General features: G+C 55.1%; 2 protein-coding genes across 7 annotated transcripts in view; one reads left to right on the top strand and one right to left on the bottom strand.

Annotated features, from left to right (window-relative positions):
• The window catches only part of CDC42BPA (CDC42 binding protein kinase alpha), a 153,562-nt gene extending 145,458 nt beyond the window's left edge, over nucleotides 1-8,104 (top strand). For all 6 annotated transcript variants that reach the window (XM_045537157.1, XM_045537155.1, XM_045537154.1 and 3 more), the window contains 3 exons: nucleotides 3,783-3,900; nucleotides 6,838-6,995; nucleotides 7,363-8,104. In XM_045537157.1, the coding sequence (XP_045393113.1) occupies nucleotides 3,783-3,900; nucleotides 6,838-6,995; nucleotides 7,363-7,494 (408 nt within the window). In that variant the 3' untranslated portion in view covers nucleotides 7,495-8,104. The remainder of the gene's footprint in view (nucleotides 1-3,782; nucleotides 3,901-6,837; nucleotides 6,996-7,362) is intronic.
• A 5,651-nt stretch (nucleotides 8,105-13,755) lies between these two features.
• COQ8A (coenzyme Q8A) overlaps nucleotides 13,756-23,871 on the bottom strand; it is a 31,389-nt gene continuing 21,273 nt past the window's right edge. The window contains exons 5-15 of the mRNA XM_045537167.1: nucleotides 20,752-20,826; nucleotides 19,232-19,354; nucleotides 18,057-18,142; nucleotides 17,837-17,977; nucleotides 17,304-17,385; nucleotides 17,093-17,186; nucleotides 16,719-16,860; nucleotides 16,382-16,489; nucleotides 16,155-16,220; nucleotides 15,860-15,946; nucleotides 13,756-14,782 (exon numbers count right to left, since the gene is read on the bottom strand). Coding sequence (XP_045393123.1) covers nucleotides 14,495-14,782; nucleotides 15,860-15,946; nucleotides 16,155-16,220; nucleotides 16,382-16,489; nucleotides 16,719-16,860; nucleotides 17,093-17,186; nucleotides 17,304-17,385; nucleotides 17,837-17,977; nucleotides 18,057-18,142; nucleotides 19,232-19,354; nucleotides 20,752-20,826 — 1,292 coding nt within the window. The 3' untranslated portion in view covers nucleotides 13,756-14,494. The remainder of the gene's footprint in view (nucleotides 14,783-15,859; nucleotides 15,947-16,154; nucleotides 16,221-16,381; nucleotides 16,490-16,718; nucleotides 16,861-17,092; nucleotides 17,187-17,303; nucleotides 17,386-17,836; nucleotides 17,978-18,056; nucleotides 18,143-19,231; nucleotides 19,355-20,751; nucleotides 20,827-23,871) is intronic.

Below are 23,871 nucleotides of genomic sequence, written 5' to 3'. Positions count from 1 at the left end.
AAAAAGAGGGGGAAAGAAGCATGCTGCGTTCTGAAGGACCATGGCATTTGCTGTCGGTCCCTTCCGTGCAGCCGCCGGTGGCTTGGTAGAGGGGTGAAGGGCTGCTGTCCGCATGCCCATCAGGTGCTGTAGGCTTACTCTGACTTCAGGGGAGCGGCTTCTGAAGTTAGTTTTGCGGAAGGTAAGATAATTTGGATTGTATCTTGCAAATTCATTTCCCATAATGCCCCCCGCTTAAAACAATAGTACCATAGATTTTTTAATTTGTATATATAGTAAAGTAGTTTTCCAATTAGAAAATTAGCTGTAGGGTGGGAAGTCCATTTTTTGTGATGTAAAATTATTCTAAATTATGTTTTAAACATCATTGTCATTAACACTAAAAAAATCATTTAAATGTATTATTTGACAAAATAAAATTAACCATGATGAAATAAGCCATAGTTTGCTTGGTAACAGATTGAGGGGGGGTGGGTGAGTTTCAGATGAATGTATAAGTAGAAACACTGTACCATCAGTGGAAGTTTTACCCTTAATCTTAAGCATATTTGTACCTAGCAAGAACCAGAAGCTTAGGTTTCTTGTCACTTTATAATGAAGTTTATTTTATTTAACTTTGGCTGACTGGATGATAAACTGATATATTTTTTTTTTTTACAAAACATTTTTTGTATGTATCATTCGTTTATTTCAACATTCAGTGTTAGCAAATTACTGGTATATTTTATAAGCTTAATTTTTGCTATTTATTCTAGAGTAGGTTTGATTTATAGAAAAGGACACCACCAACGCGTCTTAAGGTTTATAGAAAAGGCAATAAAATATAGAGGTTGAAACTGACATTCCCATCTCTTTTGAGCTTTTCCTTTGCTGTGGTATTCACACGTTGCTTGGGGCGTATAGGGCTGCTCCTGTATGTGTGAATTGCTAGCATTGACTGTTTCAGTTTTAATTTTTTTATTTGCTTAGAGAAAAAAAAGGTAAAGCATTTGCTTTAAACAAATAACACACTAAGAATTACATGGACTTTGCAAATTTGGTAAATGAACTGAATTGGCAGTGGTTGAATTTGGGCCCAGCTCAGCTAGCCAGCCAACTTTCATATGAATCCTACTCAAAATGTATGATATGGAGTTTTTCAGAATGGTATTATTGCTTGTTTCTTGATTGCTAGATTTGGGCCTCTGTCAGTTGCTTTGCCATAACATTCTCTCAGGCGTTCCAGATGCCTGTAGGAAAAGTCAGTACTGCAAACTTACTCTGACTGTAACCTCTCCTTGGAGTCTCACAATTTCATAGCAACTTGGAACTGAAGTTCCAGTTCTAGAGTTTTATTATAACTAAAAATATTTTTTAGCCACATTAGTACATTTCTTTTTCACCATTGCATACTCCTTTAATAGAATTTATCATATTGCTAACTGAAAGGAAAACATATAAGTGTTTTGCTAGATAAGGTATTTTATGAAATTCCAATATCGATTCGTGGAAATACTAAATCAGAAATAATGCGTTTCTTTATGGCTTGTTTCTTTTAACCTCAAAAGCCTTAAGTATTTGTGCTCATTTCATGGTATTACATGTTAAATTATTTGACCTATACCATATGATAGCAAAGAAGACAGTCATCTTTTAAGTGTTAGCATACAAATCAAGTTATCTGAAGAATTGTTACCATTTTATTCATTGATTCCCAGAAAATGTTATTCTGCCCAAACAATGTAAGTAAAATGTACTTTGTGTCTTTAAAGCAGACACACACACACACACACACACACATACACACACACACACACACAACATGAAACCAATATTAACTAGAACACTGTGTTCTACAGAAAGGATTATAATTTGAAATTCATGAATGAATTTGCCACGGAATTAATCTCAATACTTGATATAGAAAATTGGGATTACGGATATAATCCATTCATTTATTCAGCAAATATTTTTTAGCACCTGTTTTACAGTCCTCCGCTCTAGCAGCTTTTATGATTTCATTATTATTTATATATTTCTACAGTTTATGAGTATTACCTTTCAGAAAAAAAGCAAACAATTTTGATGAATTAGTACTTAGAGAACAACAGGTTGATAAATACATTTTCTAGTCGCTTTTGTTGTGTGCGAGTGGCCATGACTGTGGTTTTCTGGCCGTGCAGAGAAGGTGAAGGAGTGCCCTGGGAACAGTCGGCCTGCAGCCTTGAATGACGAGAGCGTCTCTTGTCAAAGGGAAGTTGCACATTACACTCAAACTCCGATTTGCCAGTTGGCTTTCCTTAACAAATCCATCCTTTGGGAAAGTCACAAAACTTGAACTTTTGACTGCTTTTAATGTGTGATTATTGTTTATTACATTTTTTAATGGAGTTACGGTCCTGTGTAACACACGTCAAATCTGTGATTTTTCTCCCCGTCAGAATAACAATTTGATGTGACTGGGGGGAAGGTTGAAAGTGACCCTGCAGGTGGCTGCATGTGGTCATCAGAGCTGACGAGAAGAAAGATGCCTAGTGGAACAGGGCTAACTGCTTTCTTGTTACTAGCATAGTTACTTTAATCCTCAGAAAAGCCCCACAAAGCAGTTAATTATCCCCATAATCAGCTGAGGAAATGGAGGCTCTGCCTGTCACATGCCCCAGGCCTGCTGTCAGCCGCTGTCGCCCAGGTGCCGGGAGCAGCTAACCAGGGAGGGGGAGGCTGCCTGCAAATAGGTACTGTGGGCTCGGAAGATCACCACCACTTCTGCGGCTATGAAAGCAAAATACATAAGGAGTAGATAAATTTTCCAGATAAATATGTGTAAATCTGTTTATAATAAATCAAATCCAGACCATTTGCATCAGAAAATGCTCACGTAAGGCTGGGACTGTGTCAACAAATAGAGAAAGCGTTGTGGGTGTTGCAGGAGATGTCAATGCTATGGCACGTGCAGTTTGCCTAGTTAAGGATTTGTAAAGAACACTGAAATATTTTCCCTCCTCTGGGCTTTGGTCAGAACTGACATCCTCCTCCTGGTCTGAAGAGCTCGCAGCCGGCAGAGGGCTGTGGGCAGCGGGGCTGTGTGCCCTCGGCTTGCCCCACAGGCCACCTCCAGGGCTCTCCTCTAGCTGTGTGTGATTTGCAGAACATTCTGTGACCCATTTTCCACCAAAATCACTCCATAGTTAGATGGAAACTTTTCCAAGTGATATTCCCAGGGTAACTAACTTCCTCCAGGCCATGAGTGTTGCAGTGTCGTGTTTCTGAGTCACTATTACCATGTGTGTTGATGATTTGCCTGGTGGCCGATGACGTGAGTGTGTGAATGGCACACACAGTGTCACATCCATAAAACACTGTCTTGAGGAGTATGTAATTTTCATTAGATTTTCTCCAAATGGACTCATTCAGCTGTTGTGCTAAGCAAATAAAAATATCATACGTAGTAAAAAGCTTTGTTTCAGTTTTCCGCAAATGTCCATGTAATTCTATACTTTGCTGTCACGTCTAACCTTGTAACTTTTACTTAGTGTTTTCACAACCAAAAAAATCCATTTATTGATAAATATTTCAATAAGTATAAGCACGTGTTCTTGATTATGGTGAGATTTACCATACTAGTTAAGATTTAAGGGTTTACTTTTGTGGGTGGGGAGAAATTATATAATCTGCTGTTTCTTTGCATCATTCTGGTCAAGAGAATTTTTTTTTCTCTTCGTAATTATAGTGAAAAATAGACATCTCTGCAGAAAGTCAGTTTCTTCCGAGCTGAAGACTATCTCTTTGACTTTTGTTTCTAGAATCCGCGGCCTCAGGAGAGCCGGGCGGTGTTCAGCGGCTCGGTCAGTATTCCGTCTATCACCAAATCCCGGCCCGAGCCCGGCCGCTCCATGAGCGCTAGCAGCGGCCTGTCCGCACGTAAGTGGCCTCGGCTGCCAGAAGGTGCCCCCCCGGGACAGCTGCCCCCGTCGCCTCTCTGCCAGTCCCACGGGTGACATGTCCTTCTCGCACGCATGCTCCGGTGTTCTCACGTAGCAGCAGGGTCTCTGACCCCGATGGGCAGTGCCTGGTGGGCACAAATAGTCCCGGAGGCCTTCTAGAGCTTACGGGCCATCTGGGATGCACACAGACAAGTTTGGTGATACATTGTGACGATAAATACTCTGAAGGAAATAAACAGGGTGTGATAATAGAGAGTAACAAGGGGTAGCCGTGGGGGGGTGAATTCCTACTTAGAATAATTAGGAAAATCGCATCCATTTCTAGTGGTGGAGACGTGTGTGAGTCATTTTTGATTGACTGGCAGACCAGCGTGGCCACAGGGTGGTAGAAAGGGAGTGACACAGAGTAGAGCGGGAGAGGCAGATGAGGGTCAGATCAGCAGGGACTTGAAGACCAAGGTGAGACATTTTTTATTTTATTCAAAATGCAAAGGGAAGCCTTTGAAAAGTTTTAAGTAGAGAAGAATCTTTATTCACTTTGCATTCTTTGTTTTTTTGAGACAGAGTCTCGCTCTGTTGCCCGGGCTAGAGTGAGTGCCATGGCGTCAGCCTAGCTCACAGCAACCTCAAACTCCTGGGCTCAAGCGATCCTCCTGCCTCAGCCTCCCGAGTAGCTGGGACTATAGGCATGTGCCACCATGCCCTGCTAATTTTTTTCTATATATTTTTAGTTGTCCAGATAATTTCTTTCTATTTTTAGTAGAGACGAGGTCTCGCTCTTGCTCAGGCTGGTCTCGAACTCCTGAGCTCGAGCGATCCTCCCGCCTCGGCCTCCCAGAGTGCTAGGATCACAGGCGTGTGCCACTGCGCCCGGCCCCGCTTTGCATTCTTAAAACAATCACTCTGGTGGTCAGGCGGAGAGTGGCTGGAGGCAGCGAGGACGGGAGCCACGTCTGGGTGGGGTCCAGGTGGAGGTGGCGAGGGCTCGGGTGCAGCTGTGGCAAAGGACAAGAGAAGGGAGAGAAGGGGGTGGACTCTTCAGATACCTTTTCTGAGGTAGAAACGGTAAGACTTGGTGGTGAATTCGTTGTGGGGAAGTAAGGCAGAGGGAAGAGTATAAAGATGACTCCTAGGTTTGTGCTAGAGCCTCAGGGTGATGCCATTTACCCCGCTGGAGAGGGGACTGGGGTGGGACATCCCAGGCATGTGCCGAGGTCCCAGGTCAGGAAAAACATTAGCATGTTTGATTAGCCGAAAGAAGGCCAGGGACAGAGTCAGGAGTATTCCCGTTTACCACAAAAGTGAGATAGCATTTATCATTCATCCAATACACGTTTGAGGCTCCATTAAATACAAACTTTTCTTATGTCGGAGGTAGAATCGTAATGACCTAGTGCCTGTTTTCCTGTGGCTCAGTCTTTGTTATTAGCCTCCTTTTCTTACTCTACCCTGAACTGCAGCATCTCTTTTCTGTATTTCGAACAGAACCCTGAGCCAAGGGACTCAAGAGAGAAAACCTGTACCCTGTGGCAGATAATGTTCAGCTGCTGCCCAGGAGCAGCTTTCTGGGGGTGGGGGGGAAGCTGCTGTCCACCTGAGTGGAGCTGTGCAAGGCTGCTCACAGCTGCAGGCTCTGGGTCAGAGGAACGTACGGGTGGAACATCTCGCTGACTAAAGAAATTGAAATTTAGTTTCATCAAATTCACTGTGATCTTTTATAGTTCCTGGATTGTTAGCACTGAGGTTATAGATTGTCAAATGATCATTGTAGCTTTTGATTTGGGGAAAACTGTTCTTGGCCAAAGGGTTGTTTTTCTGTAACTTTCTCAAATGTGTGCTTTCCCAGTAGCATGGCATGGGCTTAGAGGTGGAAGGGTGTAGCTTGAGTGTGCCAACATAAATGCAGCCCCAGAACGTATCAGCTGCAACTTTAATGAAACCTTTCTTCACTTCTATACAAGTAAACTCCAGCAGAAACTACTTGCACCAAATCCAGTTTCACATTGAAAAACTCATTTTAGCCAGGTGCGGTGGCTCACGCCTGTAATCCCAACACTGTGGGAGGTGAAAGCGGGAGGATCACTTAAGACCAGGAGTTCGAGACTAGTCTGGCAACATAGCAAGACCCTGTCCCTATAAAGTATTAAAAAAAGTAGCCAGGCCTGGTGGCACACGCCTGTAGTTCCAGCCACTGGGGAGGCTGAGGTGAGAGGATCGCCTGACCCCAGGCATTCAGGGTTGTCGTGAGCTATGACGGAGCCACTGTGCTCCAGCCCAGGCAACAGTGAGGTCCTGTCTCTAAAAATATCTAAAAAAAAAAAAAAGCCATTCAGTCAGAAAACTTACTTGTTGCCTTGTATTCTTGAATGTTAGATATTTGAATTCAAGTCTCCTGATGCAGACTGAGCTTCCTTCATTCATTTGTTGTTCATTCAGCAAACAGCCCAGGTATTGTTCTTAGGCTCTAGCAATATGGAGATGCGTGATGCTGTATTAGTGTCTCTTGTATCTCTTGCTGCATGAGAAATTGTCCCACAGCTTAGAAGCTTAAAATAGCAAACATGTATCATCTCACGTAATGTCTTGGGTCAGGAATCTGAGAGCATCTTAGGCTGAATGTTTCTCGCTCAGGGTTTCTCATGAGGTTGCAGTCAAGCTGTCTGCTGGCGCTGCAGTCCCCTCAAGGTTCAACTGTGACTAAAGGCCGGACGGGCAGCTCATGCCTGTAATCCCAGCACTTTGGGAGGCCGAGGCGGGAGGATCCCTTGAGGCCGGGAGTTGGAGACCCGGGGCCAGGGGGCCAGGGCACAGCGGTTGGACTTCTGTCCGTCAGGGGAGGATGGCGGTGAGCTCGGCTTTCTAAAGGATCGCCCTCTTCCACATACATACACTGGGCCTGCTTGATGTGCTGTAGGCTCGTCTGCACAGAATGGCAGCGCACTGAAGAGGGAGTTCTCTGGCGGAAGCTACAGCGCGAACCGGCAGCCCGTGCCCTCCCCGTCAGAGGGCTCTCTGTCTTCCGGCGGCATGGACCAAGGAGGCGATGCCCCGGCGAGGGACTATGACGGAGAGGTGAGGGAGGCGTGGGCAGCAGCTGGGCCCAGAGGCCGGGTTTTGGAGACATCATATGTCACAGAGACTAGTTAGTGCATAGTGCCACCACCCGGGGGTGGCCTCAGCCGTGGCAGGGGTCACGTCCCTGTCTGCCAGGGAACAGCAGGGCCAGTCACTTGGGTTGCAGACTGCAGCTTTCTGAACATACCTGCGTTTCTGAAGGCCTGCAGGAAGGACTCTGAGCCCTTGTTTGGTTCTGTGCCTCTTACTCAGCTTGAAGCCCCTTAAGGTCGTTTGGTCAGGGTGGCTGTAGGGGGTAGCCCGAGCCCTCCTGTCTCCCTCTCTGCCTCGGCTTCTCATCAGCGTTTTACTTTGGGCCTTGCAGGACTCCGACTCTCCGAGGCATTCCACAGCCTCCAACAGCTCCAACCTGAGCAGCCCCCCAAGCCCAGTCTCGCCCCGAAAGACCAAGAGCCTCTCGCTGGAGAGCTCCGACCGCGGGAGCTGGGAGCCCTGAGCTGCCCTCGGCGGGGACTGGGCACCAGGCGGCTCTCGGCTCCCCCGCACCCGCCTCTCCTCGCACCCTCATCCCGGCCGCCACCCAGCCTGAGAACGCCGGGGCTGGCGGCAGTAGCAGGGGAGGGACTCGGGAGTTCCGAGGACACGACGCACAGATCCACCCCTCGGCCTCCGCATCAGCAGAGGCAGACTCATTAAGCAGCTTAGATTAATACTGATTTCATTCCATACTCTTAGAGTTGCTTTCAGTACTATTTTACTCCTCCCCCAAAAGGTAGCTTCAGTAGGCCGATGACACAACTGTAATTGGTAAGACTAAGACTAGACAGATTTGTTCGCACAGTAGAGTCTCGTTACAGTCCTGAATCGCTCGCAGGAGTCTCCGCGTCGGAAGGGGAGAGCCCGGCCCTGCACCGCAGCGAGCGTCCACCCGACTGTGGCCAGGAAGTCCTTTCGCATTAGAGCAATGCATATTTTACTACAGTACAGAGTTTAAATGAATCCATAAATGTAGAAGTTAAAGACTGAATGTATATAGTCAAAGGAAGCATCTTGTATTCAATGAAAGATGGATGCATATATAAGAGAAAGAGATCATTTAATTTAAAGAAATGTGTTGTTTGTTGTCTGTTTCCCAGCGGAGGAAGGGACGTGAAGGGGAGACAGGCCTCAGGCTGACAGTCGTAGGGGGAGCGGGAGGAGCCGGAGTCCCTTTGGTGCCCTGGGCTCGGAAGGGCCGCGGTCACCGGGGAGCTTGGTTTGCAGGGTGACCTGGACCCGGAGTTTTCGCATCTGAAGCCACTTGGGCAGCAGCGTGAACAGCAGGCGCACCTCTGCCCCAGCTGTGTCCTTCCCTCTGGTAGGCTGGGAGCCACACTTCTCACTTTTATTACGTTTTGATGTCTTTTGCTGATGAATGTAAAAATACGGTTCTGTCCCCTCTGGTCCCTTCCGCTTGAAAGGGCACAGGGAGTGTCGTGGCTTCCGAAGGTCCGTGGAAAGTTTCATCACAGTGCTCCTGTCCTGGGCCGGCCCTGTCCCTCCCCGAGTGGCAGGGCGACATCCGTCCCAGGGCTGGAGACGGCTTCCAGGGAGGAGTCTGTTTGCGAGGGCGGGCGTGAGCTTCCCCAGATAAGCCTGCGGGGAAAGGGTTTTGTTACCAAATAATAGAAAACCTCAAAAACAGCCTTAACCAAATGTTCCTTCCCGGACCTGGTGGAAATTGGCTGTGATTAACCCGCCTGCGGGGCCGGCCGTGAGCCGCCTGGCCTTGCGGACTGGCGTCCCCTCTGCTGCTGCATCGTGTCCCTAGTTCCACGTCCCTTCGGACTCCTGCTGCTCTGGTTGCCGTAGGGAAATGAGATGCAGAACCAGAAGAATTTATGTCAACAGAGTCATTTTACCAGTTAAGCACATGAGAAAGACACAAAAATATCTCATGGAAGTAAAGAGCTTCTGCTTCTCTTTTACTTTTCGTCTGAGTTTCTCTGAGAAACAGAAACAGGATTTTCTCTTCTTTTCTTTAAAGTCGAGCAAAAATGAAGGAGGTTTCCTGCCGTTGCAAATCGGGTTGCGTGTTCAGACCCTGTCGTTTCCCTGCCGCCTTTCCGGGTCGCCGGGCCCCCCGCGACTGCTGAGAGTCGGGGAGGGAGGAAAGGTCCATGTGGGGATTTCACTGCAGACGCTTAGAGCAGGGAATTAAAGAAATAGGAGCTTTGACACTTCAACTTTCTGGATTTGGTGCTAGCTCAGATTTGATTATATTTTATTTTGGATGGGCATAATTCGCTGCACTGTTTTAATTCCCCAAATCTTTTTGCTTTTGGAAAAGAAGTGTAAAAATACTTTTGTACATCACAGCTTCAAGGGTCGGGCCTCGAGCTGGGTTGTTGCCATATGACTCCAGTTGCTCCCTAAACTGGGTGCCTGGAGGAGAGGAGGGAACCCCCTTTCCAGCCAGCTGCTGGGTGCTCGTGACCAGCCACCGTCCCCCTTCTCACCCTCCCATCCTCTTCTGTCCTCTCCCCTTCTCTCCTCTCTCCCTTTTCTTCCGAGGCAGAGAGGAGACAGGCCCAAGCCGAGACTCTACGCCAAGCCATTAGTTTGTAAATTGTGGATTTTTGTTGTCCATAGGTGCTTATTTCTCAAAGGATGCTTTTAGGATCGAAATGTAACCCTCCCTACAGTCCAGGCTCCGCTAGCGTGAGTCAGCCTGTCCAGCCCCCGGCAGGCAGGTGAGAGGGAGCTGCTGGGGCTCGTCTTGGCTGCCAGGCTAAGCGGGCACTTGGTCACATTAACCCCATGGACAGCAGCACGGCACTTTGGTTTCCCTGCAACTGTAAGTAGTGTCACCAGTCACAGTAGGGCAGTCCCAGGTGTGCTCAGGACAGGGGGAGAGAAGGAAGCATTGCTGGGGTGTTGGTTTGGGGAGGATTTTCCCAAGATAGTGATCATCCTGCTGTCTTGTCCCAAGCTTGAATACGAAGCCTGTCACCCTCAGGAGCCTCTGAGAGGAATGCTTTGGAAAGATGGGGAGTGGGTTCACAGAACAGGTATCTTCATAGCTGTCTGAAGTCGTCCTTTGTTTTCATGCAGGACGTTTTAAAAATGCACATGGCAGCTGGAACTAATTTCTCAGTAGGAAGAAAAAACACATCCAGAGGCATTTCTGGGGTAGTGTGTATGCGTTGGTATTTGGTGCTACTGTGTCCAGCCAATTTGTTATCTACCCTTGAATTCTAAGTTTGTCACGTGTTTTGGGTGTATAAAATTACATACTTATATATGTTTCTTTTTGCCAAAAACAAAAGCCTTGCCCCTTGTCAAGTGACTGCTAAAGCAGACGTCATTCTTAGTTATTAAATATCCGTATATTCTTGCACACATAGCCGCACACTTAGTGATTATGTTCTTTCCCAGGGAGCACGGGGTTTAAGGCTGTGAGAGATAACTAAAAATGGCCCATCTGTGTGGTTTTCCAGCCAGTTCTTACACTCAAGCTTCAGGGCAGAATCTGAAATTCCTGTCACGTTTACAACAACAATCTGTCACTTCCAGCTGGCTCTCAGCCTCCCCCTCCATATGGTTAGACTCGTGTCGTCTGTTACTTGGTGGTCACGTCTGTTTCTGAAAGAGCAATTGCATCTACGTGGAATCTCAGGTATCACTAAGGAAAGGTCAGAGCAGGGGGGGCGGGCACCCTAACCCGCCGGATGCGGCAGGGCCGTTGGCCAGCCTTGGCAGGGGTCGGCTGGGCCTGGCAGGTGCGTGGCTCACCGGCCACTCTGGACGGGGGCCGGACCCCCGCAGCCCCCGTCCCTGAGCACAGCGGAATTCACTGGGCTCTTCGCTCCCTGCCTCCCTCTGGCCCAGCTCTGGGGTGGATGAGCTGCACGGTGTTTCACTGAGCCCGTTGGGAAACCTCTTTCCTTGTTGTGACTTTAGTTGCCACTCAAGCCCAGAGTTCTCTGCGGACTCCCGCTAGGTGAGGAGAGCCTGGCGTCCGAGGGAGCGCGGCTGCCACCCGGCCCTGGCGTCTCCTCCCCAGGGCTCCCCGCGGGACACCCGTGCAGTTAGGGGGGAAACTGACTCACATCAACCTTGAAATCGCCTGAAAACAAAATGACCTGCCTTTTTATTTGATAGTGTAATATCATTTATTTTATAAATTTTTAAGAGTTTTTCTCATTGTAATATTACTGTACAGTTTTGCATGGCCTAGGTGTAATCATTTTTTGTTTAGAATATAAATGCTGACAGATATGTGTGTTTGGAGGGGGAAAGACATCGCTTTGGCCTCGTATCACTCCTTATTTTATTTTGTTTGGTTTTACGCCCTCAGTGTCTTAGGGAACTTTATAAGAGATTCTCTGCTACCAAACAATGATGTGGATCCTTTTGCACAGAAATATTTAAGGTGGGATAGTGAAAAATGTAACAAGACTCCTCACCAATATTTTATGTTGGTATCACTTAATATTAACCAGACTTTGATGTATTGCAATAAAACAGGGAGCTGTTAGAACTGAGTATTTTGTCTTTTTTCCTCCCATTTAAGAAGTTTGAGGAACGGAGAAAAGGTGTCTTATTCATCTTGCTTTCTGCCGCTTCCCTCCTCACCCAGGCTTCCTCCTCGCCCTGCCGAAGGACACGGGGTTAGTTTTGCCACCTGTGGCTTACTCTGGGACTTGCGTAGTTTCTTCCTTAGCTCAGGTAAGAATAATGTTAAATTCTCTTGAAGCGTCCAACTCCCCTCTTCTGGGCAAACTTCCTCATTACTGTGACTTCAGTCTGCAAGACCAGTGAGGTTTTCCTGAGTGGTCTCGACAGCGTAAATGTGGGAGCAGTTTTGATTTCATGTCTGCTTATTGGAGGAAGTCAGTAGCCGCTTAAACAAGAGTTGCTGTTGCTGCTTTTGTTAAGTAAGAATGGTGCATCTAAGAGCACGCAGGGAAGGTCAGGGGTGGTCTTAACACAGGAAACCCTCAACTGTGGCTGCAGTTAAGTAGTGAATCTGAGAACCCTCCCTGTCCGCATATAATTGACATTTTTACTGCTGTGGATACATTGGTTTGTTAAAATGTACGCTGGGCTGGAGGCAGCGGCTGTGCAGTGGTTGGAAACAGGGCTTGGCAGCCTGCTTCTGTCCCGGGCCAGGGAGTGTTTTTGGCTCCGTGGGTGTTACGGAAGGTCTGTTGCAGGTGCCCTGCCCGTGCGGTGCAGAGCCTCAGTCTACCGTGTACGTGAACGAGTGGATGCTCCAGTAAAACTCACTGCAGTGCAGGGGCCAGAGGTGGCCCGAGGACCCGTCTGCCTGCCCTTGGTTTAGACAAGACCTAGAGTAGCCTGTGAGACCAGACTGTCTTAGTCCAAGTCCTGGTGCCAACACCTGACCTCTGGGCCTCAGTTTTCTCTGCTGTAAAAATGCCCACTTTGTGTCAGAGCTGGGAATGCACAGAAGCACTTAGAGTAATGTCTGTGGCCTGTGGCTCACTGTCCTGTCATTATTATTAACCGTCGACGCCTTTGTTAACAAATACTTTTTTCTGTGCTGCTGTGTGTCTAGCCCTTCACTAGGTGTTAGGGACACAAAGACAGTCCCAGGAAAACCAGGCCGTGATTTGCCGTGTTCTGGTGCCGTGTCTTCCCGTGCTGGTAGATGGCCACAGGGAGTCATTCAGTCACGTGATACTGTATAGACGTCAAACTAGGTGCAAGTGTGTGTGGCCAGTTTCGGGCTGACTTTGCGCAAGGGCTGGAGTCGTTTACAGTCCCCGCTGACCCCACTGGGGTGTGCCGCCCTGCGGCTGGCTGTCACTCTCGGGGCACAAAACCACATTCCAGTTTCCCTTCGAAAATCCCTCTTCTCCCAGCAGGTACGGTGGTTCCTGGGGAAGCAAATACTTGCTCCGTCCTTTGTTTTCTCCCCTCCCCTCCCCTTCTCGCCGCTGCTCCCCCTGTTGGGTTATGAGTCCTCTCAAGCTGCGGCTGGCCTGGGTCCCGCCCGCCCTCTTTGCCCTGCAGGGTGGTGGCTCCGGCTCTCAGCAGGGCAGGGCGTTTGCCCAAGAGCAGCCCAACCTTTCAGAGGGCCCGAGAGCTCTAGCAGGGGAGCTGACCTGGTGCCGGGGCACCACTGCCCGCCCAACCAGGTGGCCTCAGGGCGACTGCCAGGCCCCGCCATCCTTCCCAAGCCTGGCGTGTCCCTTGCGTGGCAGTCCCCACTCTCAGAAAGCAAAGTGAAGCCTGAAACCCCTACAAGGACCCATTCGGGACCCCGGTGGTCTTTGCACCTGCACTCTCAGGGTGCTCAGGGGCTGCGGGGAGGCCGCACCTGAGTGACCCCGTATCTAGGAGTCGCGTTAGGCCAGGGAAAAGGCACTTTCCAGGAAATGGTCCTCACCTGCAGCTGGCCTCTAGAAGGGGCCCCCTGTGATGCAGGCCCAGCTGGCAGGTGTCACAGTCCTCCCACAGTTGCCAATGTCACCACTGTGGAGCCTGCAGGGGGGCTGGGACAGGGACACTGCGGCTTCTCCTCCCACCCTGGCCCCTCTCCTCTTACCATGAATGTGGCTGAGGCTTCCGCGTTCGGGGACTGAGGACCTCACGCTGTAACAGGTGCAAGCCTTGCCAGCAGGCCGCGATGCCAACCTGGGCTGTCACCATCGCGGCAGAGAACGCTTTACTGGGAAGGAATCCCCACGGTGCTGGGAGGTAGGGGTCAGCGTTGCCCAAAATTCACAAAGCACAGAAAATGGCACAATCACCAAAGCACTTTTTTTATTGACTTGAAACCATTAGGTAATTATAAGACTGGTACAAAAATTCAGAGCCTGTGATGACCCTTTGGTAGAACGAGTGACAGCTGTGCATCTCCTCTGGCAGTGGCCCTGGCCGCAAGGAACCTTCCAGCAGCAGGCGAGGTATGTGTCTCGGGTCCCTGGCTTGCTGCTCCCGACCCCTCCCCGCGAGGCAGCGATTGTCTGGAACATTCAGCCGTCAGCAAAGCGTGGGACCCACCCGAGCAGGCCGGGCCCCCCAAGGGTGAGTGGCACGGTTGGCCCTGCGCCCGCTCAGCCCCCAGGCTGGAGGGCAAGCGGGCAGGAAACATCGCACAGACACACAAACCTTACACTACAGTTGACAAAATCCAAAAACCTTATCTGCTTGTGTTCTGGTGGCAGATTCGAAGAAGTACTCGCAGTTCTGCTTAACATTCGTATAGGAGAGAGAAAACAAAATCGCCTTTTTATCTAGTTACGTCAGAGGACGCGGAAACCGGCAGATGCCGACAGAGCAGGGCAGCTGCGTTTCAGTCCTGCACGTCCCGTCCTGCCACCCTGCGTGTAGCCGTGAAAACCGTGTGAAGCGCGGGCTCCCGCAGCCCCCGTCTCGTACTGGACAGTGGGGTCAAGCGAAGCACCGACCCCACGTCCCCAGGAGCCTGCGTCAGGGACAGAGCGTCCCCGCCTGGGCGCGACCCGCAGCCCCGGGGTCCGCGGCTACTGCTGCCCGGCCTGCCGCTGGCGGTACTTGCTGTAGGCCTCCTCGAACATGGCTTTGCAGGCGAAGCGGGCCTTCAGCTTGGAGCAGATGAGGAAGGAGCCCCCCATCTTCCTGTGCAGGGAGTAGGTCTCCTCGGGCGGCGGCACGAGGCGGTGCTTCAGCATGACGGGGATCAGGTTGTGGATCTTCTCCGTGGTGCTCTGGGTGCCGAAGTCGAAGGGCTCGTCTGAGGCAAAGGCCTCCCCCAGGATGAGGATGGCATCCAGGTGGGCGTCTTCCATGACCTGGGGGAGGACAGGAAGGGTAAAGGGCAACAGGATTCCAGAGCCTTCCACACGGCCAGGGCTTCCTCCCTCGGTGCCCCGGGCCACGGGCGCTCACTGAAAGCTCCGCTCAGAAGTTGAGGGAGTGTCGGGCAGGTGAGCGTTTTGTTTTTAACCAGATTAAGAAATGGCAACCGAGGCATAAACTTGAACCCACAGGGGCCGGGAAGACAACACTCGGATGAGCTGGGGTGACAGGAGACCACACGGAGCGGTGGGGCCTGGGGCGAAGGCAGAGTATGAGCCCGCGCTGTGGCGCCCAGTTGCGGAGTGTTGACAAAACACTCTTCTGGCCAAAAACGAGAGTTCATGGGCCCGAGCTGGTGCCCGCCTGCCCAGGACAGGGCCCTGCACTGGGCGTCTGCCACAGGGAACTGGCAGCTCAGAGAGGAACCTGAGAAGTGACTGAGCCAGTGTGGCAGGAGCAGGCCTGGCATGGTGGGGCAGGGCCAGGGCCAGGACAGCTTTCAGTGACGCCACCGCAAGGAGCCCGAGGGCTTCTGGGGTGAGCACGAGCCGCTCCCTCCCGCAGCCGAGCGGGGCAGCTCAGAGACGCTCACCTGCCTACAGTGGCACCGTGACAAGGCAGGCCACCCAGATGTGACCTGGATCCCAGCCCCCTCCCCACTGCCAGGCAGAGGTAAGTGCTGCTCTGAGTGGCTGCTGGGTGACAGGAACACCGAGTGAGAGACTTCTCCCCTCTCACCCTCCCCAGTGAGGTTGCACAAGGGTGTCCAGGGCTTCCCCTCCCCTCCCGGCCGCCGCTCCAGCTCTTGCCGACACGGCTCTCGGAGGGCGACAGGGGGAGGCAGAGACAGGAGCCACTCAGCAGATGTCACAGGGCACAGAGGCCATCGGGCTGGGGCGGGGGGGGGGGCACTTAGACTGTGAGGCCCCCGCGCTGGGGAGACGCCGGAGCGGCTGTCCCTGCACCTTCACCCGTTACACACTGAGGTTCCACTTCCAGTTCCAAAGGGAACAGCAGTCTGGGCCTGCCCTCCCCGCCCAGGGTACCCTGGCCCCGGGCACACTGCTCACCTTGACCTCGTAGCCCGTGAGGAACTTCATCTCTATGGACTTGGCCCGCACGGCCTCCCGGTCCCTGTCAGCCGCAGCCCTGATGATCTGGGTGGAAGCACAGGGGGGACCCGTGGGGCAGGACAGAAACAGGAGACAAGTGCCAACCCCGGCTGCCCCACCTTCGTCCTTCCTCGCCCTCTGCAAGCCCCTGGCCTGTGAGCCCCCACGCGGTCACCAGGCATGCCGTCCCAGCCATCCTGTCCCAGGCTCGGAAAAACCTGGACCAAGGCCAGGGCGGCTCTCCTGACTCTACCTGAATGTAGAGGTCAGTGAAGGATCTGTCGTATTCCCGTGTTGCCCCGAAGTCCAAAAGCGCCACCTGGGGTGGAGACACCAGGGGAAGGTTCTAGTCCAGGATGGGGGCGGGGCAGGGCCGGCAGGGGTGAGTACAGCAGGGGGTGGGTCTCTTGCAGGGCCAAGTTAGGACCCCCAGAACCCGCAGCCCCTCGCTCTGCTGACTTCCCTGGGCCAGGGGCTCACCTTGTGCTGCTGGGGGTCGTAGAAGAAGTTGGACCAGTTGGGGTCCGTCTGCATGAAGTGGAACTCAAACAGCTCCCGCAGGCACAGGACCAGGATGTTGTAGCAGATCTAGGGACAGGGCGGGGTCCTGCATCAGGCAGCGCCAGGTGACCCGGCGCCCTCTGCCCAGGTAACTGTTAGATTCCCAGTGTCACCTGGGTGGAAGAAGGTAGCAGCTTCCCTCCTGTCCCCTTAAGTCCCGCTGGCTCCGTCACACTCCACCCCTGCCACCAGGAACACCGCAGGGCGGGCACAGCAGGGACACCCAACCCCAACCCCGTCCCGCCCACACAGACACCTCGTTCCGAATCTCCTGGCTCAGCCCTTCTGCCTGGTCCAGGGGGAAGCCGGACACCAGCTCCGTGGTCAGCACGTGGGGGCTGCACAGCTCGTCCACGATCTCGGGCACGTAGAAGAAGGGGTGGTCCTTCAGCAGCTCCCTGGGTGGGGGTGGGGGGGGGTCACACACTGGCCCCAGACTCCCCCCACCCACCCACCGGGGATGGCCACCAGGCAGAGGGCCCTGCTCTGGGCAGGAGGCAGCTGCGGGCCCAGGCTGTGACCCCAGCCGTCTGCCCCTCACAGCTGGAGGGTCTTCACCCACGACAGTGCCCACAGGGCCCCTCTGCCGCCCTGGCGGGAATCGGGCAGGGGACAGGCCGGGTGCTTCACCTGAACTTCTTGGCACACGCAGCCTCCCGCTGGTAGTCACACTCCAGGGCCAGCTCCCGCCTCAGCACGTCGATCAGGTGCTCAGGGAACAGGCCTGGTCGGGGACGAGGACACCAGGGTGGGCGGGGGCTCCTGGGGGAGGCAGTCCCCAGCGCCCATCCTGAGCACCTGTTCCCCGCTCTCGCCCTTGACCCACAGCCCAGTCTCAGACCTTCTGGAAGCATGTTGCTCATGTTCAGCACGGCCATGAGGTTGTTGACGTCACTGTTGATGCTGTGAGCCACGCCGGGGTACTGTGGGGGGAGGGGGTGTCATCCCAGGCAGATGGGGTCCCGCTGCCTGTGGGTGTCCCAGCTATGTCCCTGCCCCACCCTACACCTTGGAGAAGCAGAGCTGGGAGCCGGCGTTGCTGCCGTGACCCCGGGCCCTTCATGACCTCGTTCTCCATCGTCTACCCTCACCCCAGCTCCAGGACAGCCACCAGCTCAGGCCCCCAGAGGCAGACAGTCACTGGTGTCCTGTCCCCACTCCCCCCCAGCTGAGGTTGCTGGTAGGCTGCTCCACCCCCGAGTCGCTCATTCAGCAAACACTGGAGCTGCTGGTACCCAGCAGGCACTGGGGACAGACACTGGAGACAGACACTGGAGACACGGCCCCGCCTGGGGGATGTGGAGGGCGGAAGCCCCGGCTTTGCCCTCTTTGTCCCCCGTGGGGACAAGGGCACACATACACCGGGGCACCCACCTGGATCTTCATGGCCACCTCACGGCCACCCTTCAGGCGGGCCAGGTGCACCTGCCCGATGGAAGCCGCGGCGAAGGGTCGCTCCTCGAAGTACTCCAGCTTGTCCCTCCAGTTGGGCCCCAGGTCTTTGTTGAGAGTTTTCTGCAGGGAAAGGCCAAGGAGGGGCCGTGAGCACAGCGTCACCTCCCGGGAACCCCCGCTGCACCCCCAGCCACCTCACCGTCATCTGCTTGAGCGGCATGAAGTCCGCGCTCTGCCGCACGCGCTCGAAGATCTTGGCCAGGTGCGGGTTGATGAACGCGTCGTCTGGAGGTGGCAGGGGCGTCAGGGCCCAGGACCCACCGCTGAGCACAGCGCAGGGGCCCGGAGCCGAGCGACCACCGACCCACCGACCCCGCCGGGCGCAGCTCCCGCCGCCTCGCCCCTCCCCACGCTGGGCCCAGGGTCAGAGCCGACGCGACAGGCCCAGCCCCGATGCCTCCGCGCCCCGGGAGCCTCTTCCCACCCGGCACGTGGGCTCCTGCGGCTGCGACGAGGGGCCTCAGCGGGGACCTGAGCCACCGGCTCGACCCAGAGCCAGCCGCCCCGGCAGCCCTGGGACCGCGCGTCACAGCACGTGAGCGGCCGGCCCTGGGCCACAGGGCACAGCCGGGGACCCTGAACTCACACCTGCGACCCGAGAAAGTGGGCTTTTTAGACGGAACATGTGTAGTTCTTTATGGTTATAAAAGAAAAGTCTAGAAAATAAAGCATAGTAAAACGTCAGAATGACCCGTTATCTGACCCCCTCCGGGGAACTCTCTGTTCCTACCCGGTTTCCACGTCTCTCCTGGCACAGCCCGGGCCCCGCCTGAGCCTTTCCTTAGGGAAGTTGCAAACCGCGATTCCTGGAGCTCCGGGCCTTGAGGGCTGACGGATTCCAGATCCGTCCTGCCCGCGAACCTTCCAGAAACCCTGGGCCGAGTGCACGACCCCGGCGGCATCTCACGGCCTCGCCACGGCCACCAGGGTGCTGACTCCTCCCGGCCTAGCCCGGGCCAGTGCGTGAGCCCCGCGACTGCTGCGACGAGGAACTTGCTGTCCAGCGTCCCCACTGCCCCGTGCTGGGGACCGCGGAGGCTCCCTCCCTCCCGTGGTCACACACCCGCGTCCCCAGCGCCCCCCACCGGCTCCCGGGGCCCACAGAGCTGGACCCTCAGCCACCGCCGCGATGCCAGGACAGCCCCGGGGCGTATCACACACCGGAAAGGCAAGAAAACCCACCGTGGGCTCCCACGTGCGACATTTTAAACATCCCCCCCACAGTCCAGCCTCCCAGGCGAAGTTCAAACCAGACAGCCAGGAAACGCCCCCGGCGCACCCCCGTCCCGCCCCGCGCTGCGCCCCGCCGCTCACCCTGGATGCTCAGCATCTGGCCCAGCTTCAGCGCCGCCCCGCGCACCTTGCAGAGCGTGCGCACGATGCGCTCCGCGTTCGCCTCCGACAGGAACGGGCTGGAATCCAGCACGGACTTCTTCCCTGCGGCCGGGAGGGGTCAGGAGGGGTCACCGCGGCGTCTCGGCGTCTCGGAGTGAGATGGGGAAATCCCGGCACGTCCCCCGCCCCGGGCATGGCCGGCTGTGACAATGACCTGGGGGAGCCAGGATGGGCCCAGGGCACAGTAGCAGCCAGCCCCCAAGTCAAGACGGGAGTAGAGCTTGGGCGCCGCCCAGGGCCACCCCCACACTGGCCTAAGCCCCAGGTCCCACTCTCAGGGCTAAGGGTGCCTGAGCCCCTGACCCCCCAGCCTGGGGTCAACACTGTCTCTGACAAAGGACACCAACTGTAACCTTGGAGCAAGCCTGGCCTCTTCCCTGCTTGGGCAAGGCAGGACCGAGAGCTGCCACCGTGGCAGGGGAGGGCGCAGGGCTGGCTGCTGTGCCCGGGGAAGGGTGGCGGCTCCTTCCAGAGAAACCCAGGCCTTGTCTCCCAGCGGCTTTCAGCACCAGCACTAAAAATACCCTCGCTAAACCCTCTGTCCCCCTCCAAGGACATCCGTGGTGCCCCGTGTCCCTGTGTCTCCTGTCCCTGAGGGCCTGTGGGGATGGGCTTGTGGTGAAGGGGAGGCCGTCCTGGCAGCCAGGGCTGGGGACTGCCATGCGGCAGGACAGGTGTCCCCGGGCGTGGAGGTACGAGACACCAGGCTGAGCTGACAGCCCCGAAGGGGCCAGCGGCCGGGGAACCCAGAGCAGAACTGCAAATACGTCCCGAGAAACCCGCCAAGTAGACGGCTCTACCGGCTGATCCACAGCCCAGGCCCCATGGCAGGGCAGCCCCACGGGCAGACTTCGCACCGCGCCGGCCCACCCCACGCCTGGGGACTGCACCCACGGGCAGCCGGCACCGCCTGCTCCGCAGGGCACCGCGGTGCAGAGCCCTCCTGCAGAGGCCCAGGCACAGCGGCCACCTGAACGAGGTGGGGTGACGATTCTCACCTGACCCTGGACTGCAGAGGACGGAGAGGTTGTGACCTTTGCCTCAGAGGCAGAGGTTCCGGCCTCCCCGGGTCACCGAGTCAGTGAGGAGGACCCAGTGGGGTCGGTCCCAGAAGTGCACCCCTCGCCCACCCCGGCCACCCACACCCCTCGCCCGCCTGGGCCCAGGGCAGGACAGGAGTGCAGGAGCAGGTGTGTGCACAGGTGTGCGGGGGTGTGCCGACAGCCGCGAGGAGCCAGGAAGGGGCTGGGGCCCACTCGGGGCTGGGGGGGGTGGCCTTCTAGCCACATGGCCTCTGAAGCAGGCAGATCCGTCTGGACAGGTCCCACCCCAGGGTGCCGTGGAAGCCACACCACGTGAGTGGCCCCTGGTGGCTGACACTCCCCGGGCACGGGTGGGGCTGGGGCAGAAGGACTGGCACCTCCCAGGGCCCAGCTCACCTGTGGGGTCCTCAGGGCGGAGGCTCTTCTTGGCGACCTCAGCCAGGGCCCCAAAGCCCAGACCCACGGCCAGACCTGCAGGGAGGGGGGCGCTCAGCGCTTGCGGGGCCGGGCAGCACCGCGCAGACCCGGCTCCCACCAGGCACCCTCGCAGACTCCCCAGCATGGTGAAAGGGGTAAATGGGTGGCAGATACACACCTGTCGTTCTAAGCTGACATTTGGTTCCAGGTAGACATTTCCTGTGGAAAAGCTTCACGCACCCCCTACCCCACCCCTGATAATCCACAGGCTCCGGGCACAGACACACCCCGAGGAGCACGAGCCGGGAAGCTCCTGGGGAAGGCCCCAGCACCCGGGGGAAGAGGGACCAGCGATGGTCCGGGGCCAAGGACATCCTAACAACACGGGGCAGCCCCCAAATGCCACCGGCCACTCCAGATCTGCACGAAGAACCTCCAGTAATCCAGAACTTCGACTCGCGCAGCAGGAATGGCATCGCCACAGACGCCGTGGTGGCAGTCGGTACATTTTGCAAGACAGGATGTCCCCAACCCAAGCCCTTGGGGACTCACAGGGCTCAGAAGTGGGAGGCCCCCTCACTCACCTGCCCTCCGGGCTGGCAGACACCGGCAGAGGTCTGGGGGCCACGGGGTGCCAGGCCCTCCTCCCTCCCCACCTTTTGAAATCTAAAGCGAAGTTGGTTAGCACCTCACTTGTCCAAAATCAATCACTCAGCAGATTCACTCGGGACCGATGTCCTCGCACTTTAAACCCAGTTCTAGCTTCGGGGACCGGCACCGCCCCAGCCGCACCCCACGGGCACCCCGCTTACAGGGCAAGGAAACCGGCACATACTTCTATACTGCCAAATTTTCTACACCGATTATGCACTACTTTTATGAAAAATATTGAACTTATTGAAAAGTTTATATAATGAGAAAAATGTTTTAAATCAAGATAATTCCGTTTCAAAAAAACGTCTTTGCAACACGTTTTAGTCGCCCCCAGCTGTGGCAGCTCCGGCCTCGCAGGCTGCTGTGGGGACTGAACAATTTAGCCAATGTGCTCCCGTGGGCTGGACACACGGTGACGCCATAAAAGGGCTATTAGTATCATCACTCCTGCTCAAAAGGGTCGTGCTGAGCACAAGGAATCTAATGTGAGCCACATACATCATCTTAAATTTTCTAGTGGCCATACTGAAAAATGCAAGAAAACGTGTAAAATGAATTTTAATAATATATTTTACTTAACCCAATATATCATCATTGCAACAAGTAATCCATATAAAAACTATTACAGACATCTCACACGTGCGTGTGCGTGCACCGACTCTCCGAAGCCCCGTGTGCGTGTCACACGCACAGCACATCTCGCCGTGAACGACCTGGTCCAAATGCGCAGCGTGGCGGGCAGCCCCCGAGTGGCACCGTGGGGCAGAATGAGCCAAGCTCCGGCCATCACGGCCATCACAGAAGCTGCCGTGATCATGTGTAAATGGCCTTCAGGTGTGACAACACACCCCATCAGGGACATCGTGTGTGCCGGGATGGAGGTGCCAGGGTCTGGGGGCCCGGTGGGGACACCAGCGTGTTTTCTCTGCGTCCTGCAGAGCTCACGGGTGCAGAGCTGGCAGCCGGAGTCTCTGATTAAACATTAACACCCCCCCACCGCCCCGCCCTGCCCACTATCAGACTTGGCAAACAAACGATAACGGCCACATCAACCTCCACACTTAGCGACCTTCACCATTGTCTCAGCATCGAGATTTTCCCTGCCTGGAGCAGGGTCCAAACACAAGCCTCCCCCCTCCTGCGGGCAGAGGTGTGTCCCCCCACGCCCAGCTGGACCCTTTCAAAGGCTCCATCAGATCATTCTCCCGCCATTGCTCAGCTCCCGGGCAGAGCCAAAGCTCGTCAATGGAAAGGACTCAGTATTAAGCAAATCACTGAAGGAACATTCCACGGGGGAGGCCTCAGGCTCCTCCACGGCCCTACACCTCCCTCAGGACCAGCCTGGCACAGGCCAAGGCACAGCCGACAGACGGACGGATGGACCCCCACGGCAGGCAGCCCCGGTGGTGGGAACAAGCCCAGCCGGCCAGCAGCCCTGACCTTGGCCTCTGAAGCTCCTGCTCAGTGAACCCAGAACAAACGGGCCACCACCCTGCCCACCAGGCCCTGCCTTAGCCCCATCCCCGGGACCCCCAGGCCGGGCTCTTCCCTCACCCAGACCCAGCTGGTACCCGGAGGTGACGCTGGGAAGACAGATGCCACAGCCTGGGACTCCCAGGTCCTCGAGGGGACCCCACTCACACCCCGAGCCCGTCAGTACAGGGTGCGCCTGTCCCTGTTCTGACCCACGTCCCGAGAGGCCGGCGAGAAAGGCCTGCAGGAGAACCAGCCACGGAGCCCGCTCTGGGCTCTGAAGCCACCGCCAGCAGCCTGGCTTCCCTCCTGGCCTGTTCTAAGCGAGTTCCAGACGTTTCTCTCACAAAGGGAGGCTTTGCAGTCAGGACTGGGGAAGCAGCGGGCAGCAGGGCCTGCCCCGGGCAGGGGCACACGGGGCCAGCGGCCCAGACTGTTCCGTGTGACGTCTGGAGGTCGCCAGAGCCAAACAAGGCCTGCTCTTGAGCAGTCACCTGGCTTTCTGCCCAGACAGACACCAGAGGTTAAAAGAGGCAAAGAATAAAACACCAACAAACAGGGCCCTTCCTACGCAGGCTGGGCGAAAAGCACTCCCGAGTGGTGACAGTCACGTCCCTGTGGCTGTGGCTTCACCTGCCCGGAGCTGCAGGTGCGCACAGCAAGGCTCGGGGTCCCTGCAGCCGTGAGGGCCAAAGCTACACCCAACAGCAGCGTCACTTCCACGCCACTGGCCACGTGCCAGTGCGCTGTCCTATGCCTCACTGTCACCAACGTCGCCACCAACCCTCCGACCCGGGAGACGGGAAAGCCCACGTGGAAAGGCAGCGGACAGGACCCTGTCCCTTGCTTCCAGTGTTCCGGAACCTCAGCAATCCCGTCCCCTTCTCTGTCTCCACCTGGTGTCCTCTGGCCCCCCCAGCACAGCAGGAAGAACAGGAAAGGGGGAGGGGAGTTCTCTGTGGCTTGTTCTGG

The sequence above is a fragment of the Lemur catta genome, chromosome 25, assembly GCF_020740605.2.
Source record: "Lemur catta isolate mLemCat1 chromosome 25, mLemCat1.pri, whole genome shotgun sequence".
Classification (NCBI taxonomy): domain Eukaryota; kingdom Metazoa; phylum Chordata; class Mammalia; order Primates; family Lemuridae; genus Lemur; species Lemur catta.
Note: the sequence above shows the minus strand (reverse complement) of the source record. Positions and strands in the feature narration are given on the sequence as shown.